This window comes from Lygodium microphyllum, chromosome 23 (genome assembly GCF_053477565.2).
Source record: "Lygodium microphyllum isolate KBCC chromosome 23, Lygodium_microphyllum_v1.1.10, whole genome shotgun sequence".
NCBI lineage: Eukaryota > Viridiplantae > Streptophyta > Polypodiopsida > Schizaeales > Lygodiaceae > Lygodium > Lygodium microphyllum.
The window spans coordinates 19,816,611-19,834,943 of record NC_141157.1 but is presented as its reverse complement, the minus strand read 5'-3'; the positions used below and the strand labels follow the sequence as shown (position 1 = coordinate 19,834,943).

Genomic DNA, 18,333 nt, shown 5'->3' with positions numbered 1-18,333 from the left:
TTTAATCATATGCTCAAAGTGTTAAAAAGCGACTAAAAGAGAAGCTAGATAAGGATGGCCACCATGGGTATATATATACACATATAGAGCTATCATAAAGATTAATACATTATTAAAGTAAATTATATTATTTGAAGCCTGAGGTCTAGGCATGCTTGTATCTCAACTCCATAGCTTGACGTATACATGATTAAAATGGATTATACATGATCAAGTTTAATAATGTATTTCTATACATAGCGTAATTCCTATTTAATTATATGCTTTCAAGTGTTTCAAAAGATCAATTTACTCTTGAACACACAAACATACTCTAGCCAATACATGTGCAAGTGAGTCGATTTGTGTTAGAGAAGATAACATGATATCATACACATGATTTTTGTTCTAGAGAACAATTGCAAGAAGTAAGTTCATGGTTTAGGGTATAATTGATGGGATCATTGTGGTATAAACACCATTGCTTTATTGGCATGTGTGAACCACTAGTTTCTTCCAATTCTGAAGAGTATAGCCAACTTTTGTTATTTTAAGATATAATTATCACAATTTCTTATTTAAGAACACCAAAATTCTATCTAATGCTTATTTGAATAGGGAGCTTGACCTTATGAGAATATATTATCACTTGTTTGAATGATGGCATTTTGCTTAGATAACACGCAAACATACTCCAACCAACATGTGTGTAAGTGAGTTGAATTGTAAACTAGAACAGAGGACCCTCTTGATCAACTCGACCAGTGTATGCAATGATTACAAAAGCTTCGTAAAACCCTACTACAAGTACTCCAGGAGGTGAAAACCTGAAGGACTACCTGTCCAATTCAGTTGCAAGCATAAAGAAGGATCTTATGGATGTGATTATAGAACAGCTACATATGCTAAAGGTGAATACCACCAATATATCCACTCCTGCAAGAGGTGGGAGAGACGTGATGTGTTCTAATACATGGAGTGGAAAGTGCCATCAAGCGAGACATTTAGCCACTGAATATACTCGAAAACCAACCATCCTTGGAGCCTTGTAAGAAGTGATTCAAGGTTTAGGGTATAGTTAATGGGGACAATATTTTGAGAGAGCGACAATGAGAGAGAGTTAATGGCTAGCCTAAGCACCGCTGCACACGAAGAGCATTATCTTCTACTCTTATTACCCCAAAGCTTTCAATTGGGGGGGCAGAGGGGGAAGGGGGTGCATGTGGCACCTCCATGCTCCCTTGCATTTGGGTTTGAGTAACATGTTAGGCCCTCCCTTGTGTTTAGTTTTCTTGCCTGCAATCGTGTCTCCCTATGTGCGTGCAATGCAAAGGAAGAGTCTAGAGAGAAAGAAGGTGGTGCTTTTTGTTCCGCATATGTCCCATAGGCATATGAGAACATTAGAGAGAAAGAAGGATACTATAAAGCGAAGGGTAGAGGCATGGAGAATTTCACATCTTCCTTGACTGTTTGGCTATATATGATCAAGTGTATCAATTTTATTTTTAATACCTCCTACATGACCCATCGAGTCGTGAATGTGCGCACACGCACGCACGCACGCACACACACACACAATATAAATATTAGAAATTGAATATGTTATTGATGTATTGTATAATACGTATTGTCATAATTTTTAATGTTACATGTGTGTGTGTGTGTTATATACATTAATAATAGTATAATATATACAAATAAGTTCATATTATCTATATATATTAATAAAATATTATTAAATAATTATATAATATAATATAATAATATTAGATGTATATAAAAATGATAGCTATATATATGTATGTATGTATTTGTTAATAATAGCATATTATATATTGTTAGTGTATTATTATATATATATATATGTATTAATAAAATATTATTAAATAATAATAATAGATATAAAATATCAAAGTATATATTATTAACATATTATTATTATATAAATAAGATTAAGCTAATGTAAATATTATATGTGTATGCATGAGTGTAATATGTTTATAATATATTGATTATAATACACACATGCATATAATTATTATTACATTCATTATATTATATAGTTTGTGTGTGTGAGATCCCCCACTAAGTTTAACTCCATACCTAAAAAGACTAATCTCCCTAAGTTTTGATACCCTCTCCTATGTACACCAAAACTCAAGTCATGACCCCCTAGCTCTTGAAAAATGTCAAACCAAACTTGAATCCTAGCTCTCTCCAAATTTGTACTTCCTCTCCTCTCAAACCTTGCTATCCCATCCAACAACCTTAGTTTCCTTTCCCCATCAATTCTAACCCCATAGTCCCTAAAATGCTAGACCCCCTGACTTCACCTCTACATCATGAACCTTAATCACCTACCAATGCCCCCCCCCCCCCCCCCCCCCCCCCCTTTAAACAAATATAGAATATATAAAGATAAAATGCAATGATGGTAATCAATCATTCTCATGGTAGAAATATCTAAGTTGAGAAGCATATTGCAATCAAAAATCATAGAGATCATTGGTAAATTTAAAAATATCCATGGTTTTGTTTCCAATGGTTGATGGCTAAATGTGTGTGTGTGAGGAGGAAAAAAGAAGAAGCAACTCTTTATATAGTTTATGGGTTGTCAAATTCATGTAATGTTGTAGGCTCAATGTGTGTGGATAATAAGCATGCCATGATAGGCTCAATGTGAATAAAAATCACTATTAAATGTGTTTGCCTTTGAGAAACTTTGACAAAATGGTCATGGGGGTTCTCTAGAGATATAGTCAAAGCTTGATCGTGTTGATGTTGTCTTTCACTCCCTGTATATCAATGAGTACCACATCCTCATATATTGCATTTTCATACATTCAACATTGCATTAGTCTAAACTACTAAAGCTCAGATTATGTTAATTATATGAAGCTCTCATGACCACATGAAACATGCACCTTCGCCTAGTTTTAGAGTATAAATATAGAAGTGTAGATAGGTTTTGTTATTTGAAGATATAATTTTCACAATTTCTTATTTGAGTTTGACGTTTATTTGAATAGGCGGCTCGGGCATATGATAATTTATTATCATCTGTTTGGAATATGGCATTATGGTTAGTCAATAGATCTCCGGTTTCGGGGAAGGGACTGTGTGGAGAGGAATGGCAGCAGCGACGGAGGTCTCTGGCCTCTCCGAGTTACTGAAGCCCTTCCATGCACGAGCGGCGCTTGCTGAGGTTGGACCCTACCTGAGCACCCTTAATACATAAACATGATGTGTACTGCTGTTTGTGTGGGCGAGAGAGAGAGAGATTCCATAAGGACACGCCATAGTCGTTTCGTGCCGAATGTTGGGACTCCCGTCCATAACCAGTCATGTCCAAATGCAAGCAATCGGTTTCATTGCAGAGCTCGGAAAGAGGAGGGATGATTGGCCCCTCGTTATTATTGTCATTAATTATTGTGAGGCAGAACAAGGAGCTGCTCTCACAGGGAGAGTGTGATCTGGAGAGTAGATGAGGTTGCGAGGTTCAGCTTTAGCATCCACGCGTATTTCATGGTCGTACAAGGAAATTATATTCGTGCACACTTGAAATAGTGAGAAGGCAACAATTACAGTGCAGGTTGGGCATATTTTGCCACATGTTAAGTTATTTACTAGTTGGACCATTTGTTGATCAATTGTGTCCAGCACCTTAGAATTATATGAAAAGATAATCCCGTATTATTGGCTCAATTCCTTCAGTCCTCATATAGCCCCCAAAGTTAAATTTATATTAAATACAAAACTTGAGAATTTATAGTAGAACAAATGGCTCAAAAAGTTGTATAAAAGGGTACTAGGGTGTGACCACTCCTTCTTCCCGAACATCACTAGATCAATCCTTAATTACTCATGCTACAATCAGCCTTTACCATCAGCCTTTGCTGTCCTGTCATTCATCATCATGCTGATGGCTGGAGGTTCCATCCTTGCACTTACTGATCCAGCTGCTGCTTTTTACCATGTTGCTTTACTGTGACAATATTTGGAGTGATCATGAAAGCCTACAGCTTGTGTTTCACCCTAGTGTCCTGGTATGACCATATTTGGGGTCATCACAACAGCTTTTGGACATGCATTTTGCTGTGTGGGACCCTCCGATTGCTGCCCTTGGCTCTGCCTATGTTTGACACTTTCATCTATCACCCAGCTGCTAGGGCTCTCTTCATGAGTTCTGACATTGACTTTTTTGTGGTTTGTTATCTTGGGTAGACTGTCCTTGGCCTTTGAACGATACTCATTGTCAAAATGACCTAACTTTTGCCAATGTTGACAATACTATTTTACTTGAGGACATTTTGCCTACTTGATTCTATATTGGAGGGGAGTTACTTTGCTTCTCACTATGTGACTAGGTTTGGGTGTTGTCCTTTCCATCCCCTTGCTTCCCCTTTTGTGTGGTGGAAGCCAAGGTCCCCTCTAAATATGGTGGATTGGTTTTCTTGTAAACCTAATCAAACAACCTTGTGAAATGCAATAGTTAGCATTCAAATGCATAGAAGGTAGTGTTCATTCGTAGTTTTAAACACTCTACAACCAGTTGGAGACTAGCAGTGAAGGTGTCAAGGTCATTGTGCACCCATGGATTAGTTATATAGTGAGAAATTGCTAAACTACAGCCATTTGCAACCAATTTCAAGCATATTTTAGTAATCTAAAGAAATACAAAAGGGAGCGCCAAGCTTTGGCGTCAACAAGTGTTAATGTGTGGTAGAGGAGCACTCTAGCTCCAGTTGTGTGCGGAGTTGTTTTGCTAAATTTACTGTTAAGGTGAATTAAGTGTTTGCTAAAATGTAATTGATTGCCCTTTGGGCTTTCAAAGACCGGTTTCAATTACCTTTGCATCTCATGTTTATTCCAAAGAATTTGCCTTCCGTGCTTTATCATCACAAACTAAAACTCACACTTCACAATTTCAATTCTCGCCTATCTCACCTATACACCGATTCATCTATTACATGATTCACCACCCACATTAAGAGGTACCACAACATTAGACATGCATGCCATAGGTCACACCCTTATACCTCAACCACGTGGTCTCGTGCAATGTAGGTGGTAGTTTCATGCCTAAACTAAGGCTTAGTAGGGACCTACATTTAAGAATATCCCAACCACATATATCAAGCCTTGCCCATCCCTCTCGTCTCTAGTAGAGTCTGAGCGTCTACTTGCCAAATTCATCAAATACTGACCCAACAACGTCAATTGACGATCAAGTTACTTTATTAATAAACAAGTTCACCTAAATATTTCAATTTTATGAAGCAAGTTATCTCATGACCCCACAAAGAGATGGTATTCGGAAGCGAGGATGCAGAAGCTATCAATATGGCCACAAATGCGGTCGACTTGTCATCACTCATAACACAAAACCAAGTTCCTTCGTAAATTAACATTCATTTAATACACGGTTAGGAAGATAAATAAAGAAGTTTGAATATTTAGTAAAGAAGTCATAGTTGAATAAAAATGGAAACCCAATAGAAAATAATGTAAAATAAGTATGAGCTATTGAGTTAGAGTTTTCAAAGGTAAGATAAGTTGCATATCATTGTATTGCATTGAATAAATTGCATTTATAAATTGTGTAAATGTAAGAAAATGTAACAATTTGTATTAAAAATATTTCTTTTAGCATTTATAAATTATAAAAATATTAAAATAAGTAAAAATTACATTAAAAATATTTTTAAGCATTTATAAATTATGTAAATATAGAGAAATGTAAAAATTACATTAAGGATATTTTTATATTTATGAACGATATAAATATCAAGAACAAATTTCTTAGTATTTATAAATCATATAAACATAGAAGGATAGTTTTTTTCGATATTTATAATTCATTTAAAGTGACCTTAAAAATGACTACAAGCATTTTAACCCAATTTCGTGGAGTATTTGTTGAGATAACTCTCTTGGATAGTCCCCCCTACGCAGTCCCATGCTGTTTCTCTCACAAACAGGGGGGGTTTCTTGCAATGAAACTAAGAGAATGTCACTTTCTTCGCAACAAAATTGCTTAAAAAGTGCATAGGCATGAGACCTTGAAGAGAAGAAAGGATCTTAGTCCATAGTGTTATCATAACTTGTTTCTCTGATATTTAGCTTAAAAACAACAATATACCTTGTTGTATATAGAGTTACAAGACTGTCTAATGAAATTTCCATGCCAAAAGAAGAAAAATTGGCTGCTGTCCACACTCTATCTATACTGTAAGCTCATTCCATGGCTGAAATCTATAATTTTCTGTAGGAAGAAAGAGAAGAGCAGTTGTTTCCAAACTTTGGGTTGCTCCAAATGAGAGAGAAGAAGCCCCAAATAGCCAGGATAAGCTTTTCAAATGTGTAAATCGTTGCTTCTTAATCATATCACGTTTTTGATTAAGGTCTAATTAATGACTCGGTCATTAATTATAATTGAGGTGCTCATTGGGTAAAACTTTAGCTCAAGGTTTGCTTAATCACTTAAATGTCCCAAGCATATTGCCATGACTGCATGTATTGTCAATGTACAATTGTTTCTACGGGAACCTTCTATTATACGAACACAATCTCAAATAGCTGTGTACATTATGCAAGATTTTCAAATGAGGCCAGTTGCGTATTGCTTCCACTTTTACAGGATCCATTCCATTCTAACATCATCTTTTGAGACAATATGCCTTAAGAAGTGAATCTCTGACATGAAGAATTCACTATTTATTGCAATAATAATTACATTGTGTTTTCTAAGTTTCTTAAACAAAATAGTCAAATGCATTTGATGTTCTGCCTCATTCTTTGAAAAGACTATGATATCATCAGAGAATGTGCCAATGAAAGACCTGTAGGGTTGAAAAATTTGACAGCTTATGCGTTGATGAAAGGATATGTCACAGGATTTAAGGGCAGCAAAGATGCTTCAAAGGACAATGCTGAAAATAAGGGCAGCAAGACAAAATTTTTGGACAACAAGTGCAAACTGTCAAAAAAAGGGTCAACATGTTGAAAATCATCAAAGTCATTCTTTCAAAAAGGCAGACAAGGCAAAAGGTCATTTGCTAGTGCTAAGAAAGCTGTTGAAAGAGAGGCACTGTATGATACAAACACATGCTATGTTTGTGAACAAGAGGGACATATAGCACGTGAATGCCTAGAACATAAGTCTAAAAACCATACAAATGACAATAATGAATCAGGTTAATGAGCTATTGGAAAAAGAGTTGATTCAGCCTAGTTGATCACCCTTTTGCTCACCTGTACTCCTTGTGCAAAAAAAGAATGGTCTTTGGTGAATGTGTATTCATAACCGCATCTTACACAAAAATATCATTAAAAATAGAATCCCTATATAGAGGATTGATGGTTTCCTTGATCGGTCAGAGGGAAGTGTAATCTTTAGCAAAATAGACTTTAATAGTGGGTATCATTAGATACATAGGACCACTTTTGGATTATGAGTTCTTGGTTATGCTATTTGGGCTTACAAATGCACTTGCGACGTTTAATCGCAATGTATTTTTGGTCAATTATACCATGCTAGTCACTTTTGTCTTGGTGCAATGGTCACAAATTTCTTTGGCTAGAATATAATAGTAGGTCTCTATTTGCTCAACCATCGTGACCTCATGAAAAGAGCTAACTAACAACAAAGCGGCCCAGAATTTGTTTGTATACTCTTCCAAATCAGCACAATGAATTGCATCCAATTTGTGCCAAGCTGTTGTCACATTCACTCCAAAAGTGCTTGTGAGCCATTGAGAAGAGAATGTTAGAGAGTCATTCCCTGTATAGTCGTGGGTAGAGCAGTACGACAGTAGTGCAATGGCAGAGGATGCCACATCAGCTGGTCGGACAGGGTGCCACATGGCACAGGTTGCTACAATTGGCTAGTTTTCTGCAGTCGGCTGCATTAATTGCAGCCTACCTGGTGCTGGGAATTTTCTATTGTTTGGCTATTTATAGCCAGCTCGTGGCACACTTTTATTATTCATCATTTTCAGATTCTGATCTTGAGATCTATTGGCTGAGACAGACTGTGCTCGGGCTGACGGAGATCGAGGTCATCAAGTCGGAGACATACACAGATATTTCCTCTGTCTCCTTGTGTATTTCTGCACTCTTATACATCATATTACACCGCAGGTTTTCTGCGTTTACGCTGTCTCCTTTTCTCTCTCTCTCTCTCTCTCTCTTCTCTCTGTGTTCACTCTCTCTCAGTCTTTGTCCTACGCTTCTGCATCGCTGCACTTTGACATGGTATCAGAGCGGTGAAGTGGACTGATTGAGGGTTGAATCTATCTCAAGAGGAGATTTCGGTGTGACACAAGGTTGCGTTTCCAGGTTTGGAGGGCGAGCGGGAGGGCTGCGCATCGGATCAAGGCTGAAGCAAGCGTGGGCGTACGGGAAAGGAGTCTAATCAATGAATTTGCTACAGGTTATTGCTGTTCGAAGGGGAGGAAGGCTTCGTTTGAGGCCTTCCATTGCGGGTGAAGAAGGTCTGGGCAGCGAAGGAACAAGCCCTAGAAGGTTGCGTTTTCACAGTCAGAGGGGGACTGATTTTGCGTTTGTGCAGGTCTTGCAGGTTAACATGTCTACAGAGACTGATTTGGAGTTCCAGGTGATCTTGGATAGGAAGGTGCGTGTCCTACCAGCTCTTCCATCGGATCAAGAGCTTGATGGTGACAATTATCACATTTGGCGGGTGATGATGTTGGCCATTTTGAAGTCTTATGATTTGATGGAACTGGTGATGGAGGAGATTAACGGGCCCTCGGTGAGGGATGAGTCTAAACTCTCTTCCAATGCTTGTGCGGAGTTGACTAAGGCCCAGTCTCATTGGGATAAATTGAATGCCAAGATTTGATCTTTTTTGTTTCTGTCTTGCACCACAGCCGTGATAGCTCACATCGAGTACTTGACTGTGGCTCGTGAGATATGTCTGGAGCTCGACTAGATGTACAACCGGATGACCCTGATGAAGAGGGTTTCTTTGGAGGTGCAGATGCAGACTTTGTCCGTAAACAAGTCTTCTTCGCTTTGGGAACACATCAACAAGCTTCGGAAGCTTCAGATCTAGGTTCAAAATGCGAAGAAGCCTATTTCCTTCGAAGACACGACGATCAATTTACTGTCCCAGTTGCCGCCACGATTCGGTACTTTTTATTCCGCTCTTATTGCATCAGGGAGGGAGTCGACTCTTCGATGGGAAGAGTTGGTTCCTATGGTCTTGGACTAGGAGGAACAATTGAAGGGACAAAATGCTTCTAAATCAGAGGCTTTAGTTGGTCAAGCCTCTTAGAAGACGGGGATGGACCAAAAGGAGGAGGATAACAAATCTAAGAAGGACAAGAAGGAATCGAGTTGCCATATTTGTGGTAAGCCCAGTTATTGGAAGAAGGATTGCCCCGACAAAGACAAGGACACCAAGAAGAAGGACACGAAGGATTCTGGAGCGGTGGTTGCACCCTCATCAGCTGCTTTTCTACACTTAGTAGTCATTGCGGACTCTACACCGAAGACTTCTGATGCTGCGACGACAGCTTCCCAGGCTTGAGAGTGGATTGTGGACAGTGGTGCCTCACGGCACATGACTCTTTCTTCCGTTGGTGTTGCCCATTTGCGACCTTTGCGTGGGCAGATTCTCATTGGAGATAGCTCTTCTGTGTCTATTGCTGCGCGAGGTGAGATGTAGCTTATTCCAGATGGACGTGGTGGTATCTACATCTCTGAGGTGCTGCATGTGCCAGGTTTAGGGTATCATTTACTTTCGGTCCATAAGATTTGTGCTCTTGGCCTCTTGGTGGAGTTTGACAGTGATATTGTTCGAGTCCTTGATCGTGGATCGAGGAAGGTTCTCTTTGCAGGGTATAAGGAGAATGGCATCTACAAATTGAAGTCATCTTCAGCTCTTACTACTCTTCTTCTTACTTCTCAGACAAAGTTTGAGTTATGGCATGCTCAGTTTGGCCACCTGAACTACGAGTACCTTCGAAAGGCATCGCGAGGGTCATTTGTCCGAGGATTGCCAGACATAGTGGTGAGCCATCAGCCATGTGTCTCCTGCATTTGTGGGAAATTGCATCGGGATGCGCTTCTAGGCGTTCTACTTCACCCATGGAGCTTGTATCTACAGATCTTTGTGGCCCGATGAGGACCGAGTCTTTGAAGGGGGGAGCTCGTACTTCATGTTGATCATAGGTGACTACAATAGGATGACTTAGGGCCTATTTATTGACTTTGAAGTCGAAGGCTTTTTCTCACTTCAAGGATTAGCTTCTCTTTGAGGAGAACCGTTCTGGCCGGTGACTGAAGACCTTGTGTTCAGACAAGAGAGGTAAATTTATGTCTAATGAGTTTGCTCGTTTTTGTGCCGATAGGGGTATTCACCAGGAGTTTGCTAACACCAACACTCCCCAAGAGAATGGCATTTTGAAGCGGAAGAACCAAAGTGTGATCGAGATGGCACGCACCATGATGGAGCACCGACAGACACCTCAGTTTCTATGGGCCGAGGCAGTGGCTATCGCAATTCACATTCTCAATCGATCTCCCAATTCGGCCTTTGACAGGATGACACCTTTTGAGGCTTACTTCGGGACTAAGCCTGATGTCTCTTATTTCAGGATCTTTGGGTGTGACGCCTATGTGAACATTCCAAAGACGCATCATGATAAGTTCGAGGCGACTTCTCGACGACAGGTTTTTGTTGGCTATAGCTCCCAGTTCCAAGGTTATCGTTTGTTTGATCCTGTCAAGCGGGATGTCTACACGAGCCGAGATGTGCGGTTCGTGGAAGTTCCGGTCACAGAGGGGGGTGAGGAGCATCCCGTCCTTGGAGATCCAGGGGAGAGTTGGGCTCTCGAGACAATTTCTTTGGAGCTAGAGCCTCTTAATGGAGATTCTTATATTTTGATTCAAAGTCTTTTCTTCCACCGGCAACCCCCGAAGAGCTTCCGTGCCGGTGGATGTTCCGGAGTCTTCAGCAGAGTTGGAGAGCGACGGGGAGAGATTCGTCCTTCTCCTTGTTGGGCCCATGACACACCGAGATTCAGGGATTGAGGGGGTCCTTGAGGAGTGGGATGTAGGGACCGATTAGGCATGGAGATCGAGGCAGATAGTCGTTACGCGCAGTGAGAGACAGAGTGTACGAGAGAGCAGAGTAGAGAGTGAGCACGTTTTAGGTACAATGACGAGTGTACCACTTTAGGTTTTTAGATAGAGATATATATATATGAAAGCTCAATGTGCTAAGGGTGTGTTAACACCCGTGCACATATAAAAGGCATGATGGCCCTTTATTCCCAACAACCTCCCACCTAAAGGCAATGTGCCTTAAGAGGAGAAAAGAATCAGCTAAGTCTAGGTATGTACAAAGCTGAAATAAATATATCTATCCAACTCCCATCATTTGTCGGCAATGAGCAAACCGCTCTGCTGGAAGACCCTTCGTGAGAAGGTCTGCAGGATTATCATCTGTATGCACTTGGACAAGCTCAATGCTCTTGCTGTCAAGTAGATCTCTAATGAAGTGGTACTTCACCTGTGTGTGCTTTGTCTTTGCATGAAAGACAGGTTTCCGTGCTAGCATGATAGCACTCTGACTATCACAATGGAGAACAGGTAACTTTGTGATGCTAAGCTCTCCCACCAAATGTGAAAGCCATAAAGCCTCCTTGCATGCCTCAGTGGCAACCACATACTCTACCTCTGTAGTAGACAATGCAATACACTTTTGTAGCTTGGAGATCCAAGAGACTGCTTCTCCTGTGAAAGTAAATACATACCCAGAAGTGGACTTTTTGCAATCCGCATGACCAGCATAGTCTGCATCCGTAAAACCAACAACAGATGTCTTCTGCTTTCCAAAGCAGATGTACAACTTCTTTGTGACTTTGAGGTATCTCATAATACCTTTCATTGCATCCCAATGCTTCTTGCCAGGGGTTGCCATGTATCTGTTAACCACTCCCATGGCAAAGGCAATGTCAGGACGCGTAGCAACCATAGCATACATCAAACTGCCAACAGCTGAAGCATATGGTATCTTGGCCATTTCAGCCTTCTCATCATCAGATGTAGGGCTGTCCTCTGCTCTAAGTTTCACATATAGAGGCAATGGAACCCCAATTGTTTTTCCCCCCTCCATATTGAAATGCTGCAAAACTTTGGAGGTATACTCCTGCTGAGAAAGATAGCTTAAGTCTTTCGATCTTTCTCTGAGTATTCGCATGCCAAGAATGTGATTTGCATCACCAAGATCCTTCATGTCAAAGCTGCCATGAAGACTTTGCTTCAGTGAGTCCAAGGCATGAGTATCCCTGCTAGCAATCAACATGTCATCAACATACAAAACCAAGATAATCAGGTTGCCATTTGCTGCCTTCTTGGTGTACAAGCAGTGATCCACTTGACTTCTATGAAAGCCTTGGGACTGCATGAATGTATCAAACTTATTGTTACATTAATAAAGTAAATTATGGGAAATAGTTGCTGGCAATCAAGCTTCAGCTGCCGGGTCTTAGCCCGTCGGTTCTTGCTTCAGAGTCGCTTGAGCCATCGGGTCCCAGCCATCGGGTCCTGCTTTCGTCCGTTTCCCATGAAGGTTTTTTTTCGGCGTCATACGGGTCAGGCAAGAAGACGGTGCCCCCACACGTCATACGGATCTGGCGTGAAGACTGTGCCCCACACGTCATACGTCATACTGGCCCGCATCTTGTCATACACGATTGATTTCGTGAGCGCAGCAATTGAACGGTAGTAAAACCCGTCACCAGACGAAGCCAGTTGGACCAGTCTCACATGTAACAGGGGTACAGCTAGTTTATGTGACCCGTTTGGGGAGGGGGTGTGTTTAGGCCTTCCTTATTCGGTGTTCCTGCCAATAAGCTTTATTGTCAACATGACTGCCTCTGTTTGGGAAAGACAAACTATTCCTCACTCTTCCGGGCTATTACTAGAAGCCATCAACAGTTGCCCTATCATTATAACTAGGGAAGTACTTCACTTCGTACGCAAATTTCTTATATTTGCTTTCCAGTTCCAGTGTATTAATGGAAGGGAAAGAGAGAGAGGGAGTAATTGAGGGTTCTAGTTCTGGGGACCACCCTATGGTAGATCCCCATGAAACGGAGATACAAGAAGAACAGTGGGAAGAATTTTTTGCCACACGAGAACAATTTGATGATCTAACTGCTCGTGTGCAGGCACAGGGGGTTCAAATGGAATTTTTAACTCAAACACTCACCGAAATAGAATCCCAATTAACTTTATTATTAGAAAGGGATAAAAATAAACTAGAAACCTTGGATATTCCATCTTCATCGAAGGATTTGGATGTGACTATGTGAGATCCTAAAGAACCCTGCCACAAGTTGAGGGATAATCCAGTTTTAAAAGATATGAAATCCCCTCAGTTTCACGGGGAGGAAAAAGATAGAAATAAAGACACTATTTTTAATTTTCTCCAAAAATGGGAAGATTTGGACAAACTTAAAAATACTCCACCACATCTCCAAGCGCTGGAGGCCAGTTTAACTTTGGGGCCAAAGGCATATAAATGGTGGCAAACTTTAAAGGAGGCAAATAAAATACCTGAAACTTGGGCTTAATTTGAATCAGTATTTTTGAAAGAATTCATTCCTGAAAATGAAATGGAAAGAAATTGGGAAGATTGGGATTATGTCAGACAAAAGGGAAGATCCCTTCTGACATATTTGGAGGAATATCATGAGATAATCCTCAAATTGGAAGGAATAGATGAATTTCAAAAGACAAAGAGAATTCATTAGGGGACTAGATAAGGCCTGTAAAAAGGGAGTAAAAAGGAGTTCACCTAAGACGCTTGAAGAGGCAATTAAATTTGCATTAATCAATGAAGATAGTACACGTCCAGGTACACTCACTAGTCTCACTGATACGGAGCCCAAGACTAAAGAGTTGGAAACCTCAAAATTTGTAGGCAAATTTAAAAGGAAAATGCCATTTCTTAAGGGCAAGAAACAACCTTTTGAAAAGAAACAATATGTAAGGCCAAAGTTAAGTCTAGATGACTTTGATAAGGCCAAAAAAGAAAAGTTGTGTTTCAATTGCCTATCCCCTAACCATACTGCGTGAAATTGCCCTCAAAGGAAAAAGGGGGAAGATAAAGGAAAAGATAAGGACAAGGGCAAGGGAAAAGAAAAACAAATCCATGTAGTGCAGACCCTAGAATTAAAGGGGCATGAAAAGTATAAATCTTTAGAGGTTTTGCACAAGAATGTACAATACAGGTGTTGTATGTCAACTTCTATGTGGCAGCCTACTTTTGGGCCACATGATTTAGTTAGAGTGCATGGATCGATAGCTGGAAAGAGGGTTAGAGTCATGATTGATGACTCTGCTACCCACAATTTCATAAATTATGCACTTGTCAAAAAATTGAAACTTCCCCAACAAAAGAGTGGGCATCAATATGTTGTTCGTATGATGCAAGGTCAGGATAATAAAATATGGGATATAATGGTATCCAATTTAAAAATTGAGATCCAAGAATATAAAGATAAACTTGATTTCCAAATTATGAATATGGAAAGAGCCGATATTGCTTTAGGGAGGGAGTGGCTATGGGGATTGGAACCATCCTTAAAACGTAGTTATCATCATAATACACTGGAATTTAAAAGGGATGGTAAGACTTTTGTGATTCAAGGTAAACATGAAGTATTTGATAATCCTTTGTTGTGTTCCACTGAAGTTCAGAAGTTGATAAAGAAGGAAGCTTGTGAGGTATATATGTTATGGTCTCTTCCTGTACAAAACACTTTAACTTTCTGTAATATAAAGTAACAATTTTCTTATGTTTGTGAGTTGAATGTAAGTAATGAATTAAGTGGTTTGTTAGATGAATTTAAAGATGTGTTTCCTTTTGATTTACCAAGTGGCCTTCCACCAGATAGGGGTGATATAAATCACCCAATTGACACAAATAAGGATACACACCCTATTTCTAAACCACCTTATAAGTTAAGTGAAACATAGTACCAAGAAGTTGAAAGACAAATTAAGGATTACCTTGATAAAGGGTTTATACAACCTAGCAATTCACCTTGGGCTTCGCCAATTTTATTGGTAAAGAAAAAAGATGGTTCTATACGACTTTGTGTTGATTATAGAGCACTTAATAAGATAACGGTGAAGAATAAATTTCCTATACCCAGAATGGAAGATCTTTTTGATCAATTACAAGGGGCAAAATTCTTCACAAAAATAGACTTAAGATTAGGCTACACCAAGTAAGAATTAAGGCACAAGATATTCCTAAGACAGCATTTCGTACTCGATATGGGCATTATGATTTTTTGGTGATGCGTTTTGGCCTCACTAATGCACTAGCTACCTTTATGAAGCTGATGAATAGTGTGTTACGGCCCTATCTAGGACATTTTGTAGTAGTCTTCTTGGATGATATCTTGATCTTTAGTAAATCAAGAGAAGAACATTTGGAACACTTACGATTGGTATTCCAATTGTTAAGAACACATTCCCTTTATGTGAAGAAAACTAAATGTGAATTCTTCGCACAAGAGGTCAAATATTTGGGGCATATTATCTCGAAAGAGGGAATCAAGATGGATCTAGAAAAAGTAAGGGCAATTATTGAATGGCCATCTCCAAGGAACCTGGAAGAGCTGCAGATTTTTCTAGGATTATCTGGATTTTATCGTAGATTCACTGGAGATTATGCCAAAATAGTTGTTTCAATGACAGACCAACTTAAAGGGAAAGGAAAGAGTTTTAATTGGGGAATAGACCAAAATGAAAGTTTTCAAAAACTTAAGGTAGCTATTGCTACAGCTCCAGTACTATTAATTGTGGATCCCAATAAACCATTTGTGGTTGAAGCCGATGCTAGTGATAAGGCGATAGGCGCGGTCTTATTACAAGAAGGTCGACCGGTTGCTTTTGAAAGCAAGAAGTTAGACCGTGCAGAATAGAATTATTCTGTTTATGAGAGGGAGTTGTATGTAATAGTACATGTAATGAAGAAATGGAGGCACTATCTGTACGGCGCCAAACTTTTGATCCTATCGGATCATGAAAGCATTAAGTGGCTTAATGACCAACCGGATCTACAAGGGCGTAAAGCCAGATGGGCCAAACTCCTCCAAGAGTTCGACTATGAGATAAGGTATAGAAAAGGAAAGTATAATATAGTGGCTGATGCACTCAGTAAAATGCCCATCATAAATGAATTGAGTTTTACTCAGTTCACTTCCGATTTGCTTGAATCCTTAAAAGGGAAATGCCAGGCTGATTCGGCATATTCCAACATATAGGAAGCAATAGAAAATGGGGATCCAAATGGAAGGGCCTCCACTGAGGAAGGAATATCTGAGGATGCTCAACAAGGAAATGGAGCATCAGGGGTTGCTCAAATGGGATTCAAGTGGAAGAACTTTACCATTGATAATGGTTATTTGCTCTACAAGGGTAGGGTATGTGTCTCGAAAGATAAAGAAATAAGGCGCCAGATACTCTTTGAGTGTCATGATACCCCTAGGGCGGGACATCTAGGACTTAATAAGACTTATAGTCTTATTAAAAGGTAGTTCTATTGGCCTGGAATGAACAAGGACGTCCTTGACTATGTGGTCAAATGTAATAAATGCCAGGTTAATAAAGCTGAAAGACTGAAAATGGGAGGACTTCTCCATTCCCATTAGAGATTCCTTCGAGAAAATGGGAGAGTATCTCCATGGATTTTATTGTTGCATTACCCAAAATACAGAGGGGGCACGACTCTGTGTGGGTGATTATGGATAGGTTAACCAAAATGGCTAGGTTTATTCCAACTTCAACTGATGTTAAAACACTAGAATTGGCTAGATTGTTCGTAGAGAACATATACCGATTGTATGGCCTTCCAGCAAATATAGTTTCTGATCGGGATAGAAAATTTGATAGTCAATTTTGGCGTGCGGTATTTAGGAAGTTGGGTACTAAACTTAGCATGAGTACGGCGGACCACCCGCAAACTGATGGGAAAACTGAAAGGGTTAACCAAATCCTTGAAGCTATGCTCAGGGCATAGTAAGTAAAAGGCAAACTAATTGGGAAGAGTATCTACTGATAGCAGAGTTTGCATATAATAGTGCCAAGTACTCTTCCACTGGATATAGTCCATTTATGTTAATGTATGGGTTTCAGCCCAGAGCTCCTCATGCAGTGAGACTACATAAGGAAAAGGTTCAGGCAGCCAAGGACTTTTTGGAGGATATGAATAACATGTTAAAATTTGCTCAAGAAAATATTAAGAAAGCTCAAAATCGAGCTAGAGCTTATGCAGATCCTCACCGAAGAGACATATCCTTGGAGAAGGAGAATTGGTCTATCTTAAAGTGTCCGAACAAACTAAAACCATGAAAACGGGACAATGTCCAAAGCTTTCACCCAGGTATTGTGGTCCTTTCACAATACTTGAAAAGGTGGGAGAACAGGCTTACAAGCTCCAACTACCTGCTGGTAGTAAAATACATCCAGTTTTTCATGTAAGGAAGCTAAGGAAGAAGCTCGGTGATTTGGATAATCTAATCTTAAATGATAAACTTGAGGAGCTATTAGATGACCAATCTAATCCACATGAACCAAAAAGAATATTATATGTTCGTAACAGACGAACAAGGAATACTATTTATCAAGAATGTTTGGTCAAATGGAAAGATTGTTCAGAAGAAAGCTCAACATGGGAGCGAGTAAGTATCCTAAGGAAAAGGTTTCCCAATTTACAGTTAGACCTTCCAAGTATCGTTTTCGAGGACGAAACCGATTCTTAAGGGGAAGGAAATGTTACATTAATAAAGTAAATTATGGGAAACAGGCGCGAGGGACGACCGTCTGGGGGCCTTGGGCACCCAAACGGGGTTTAGAGGAGCCTAGAGTGAAAGAGAGTCCAAGAATAGTAGGACTCACCAAGAGTTGACGGCTGGCAATCGGATCACGATGAGAGTTGCTAGCAACTATCTAGGCGAGGTTGGGAGGAGAAACGAGTCTCGTGCCACTGTATCTCAGGATCGTCAGACGTTTTCTGAGGACTCGACTATTCATTAGTTTCGTTTCATGTATTCACTTATTACTGACTTATCACTTATGATACCATTCTCTTAGTGCTTGTTTCAGCCCATACAAACTCCTTTTGAGTTTACATACCATGTTTTCCTTCCCTTGTTCAAAAAACCCTTCAGGCTGTTGCATATAGATGTCTTCATGCAGATCACTATGTAAAAATGCAGTCTTTACATCCATTTGTATGAGCTCCATATCCTCAATTGCAACCAAGCCCAAAATTGTTCTCAATGTAGTCATTTTGACTACAGGAGA

The 18,333-nt window shown here is 39.8% G+C and overlaps 1 protein-coding gene across 10 annotated transcripts in view; it reads left to right on the top strand.

The window, feature by feature from the left end:
* Window positions 1-3,025: 3,025 nt before the first annotated feature.
* The window catches only part of LOC148015944 (threonine-tRNA ligase 2), a 57,638-nt gene continuing 42,330 nt past the window's right edge, over window positions 3,026-18,333 (top strand). For all 10 annotated transcript variants that reach the window (XM_087664549.1, XM_087664544.1, XM_087664551.1 and 7 more), the window contains exon 1: window positions 3,026-3,184. In XM_087664549.1, the coding sequence (XP_087520675.1) occupies window positions 3,110-3,184 (75 nt within the window). In that variant the 5' untranslated portion in view covers window positions 3,026-3,109. The remainder of the gene's footprint in view (window positions 3,185-18,333) is intronic.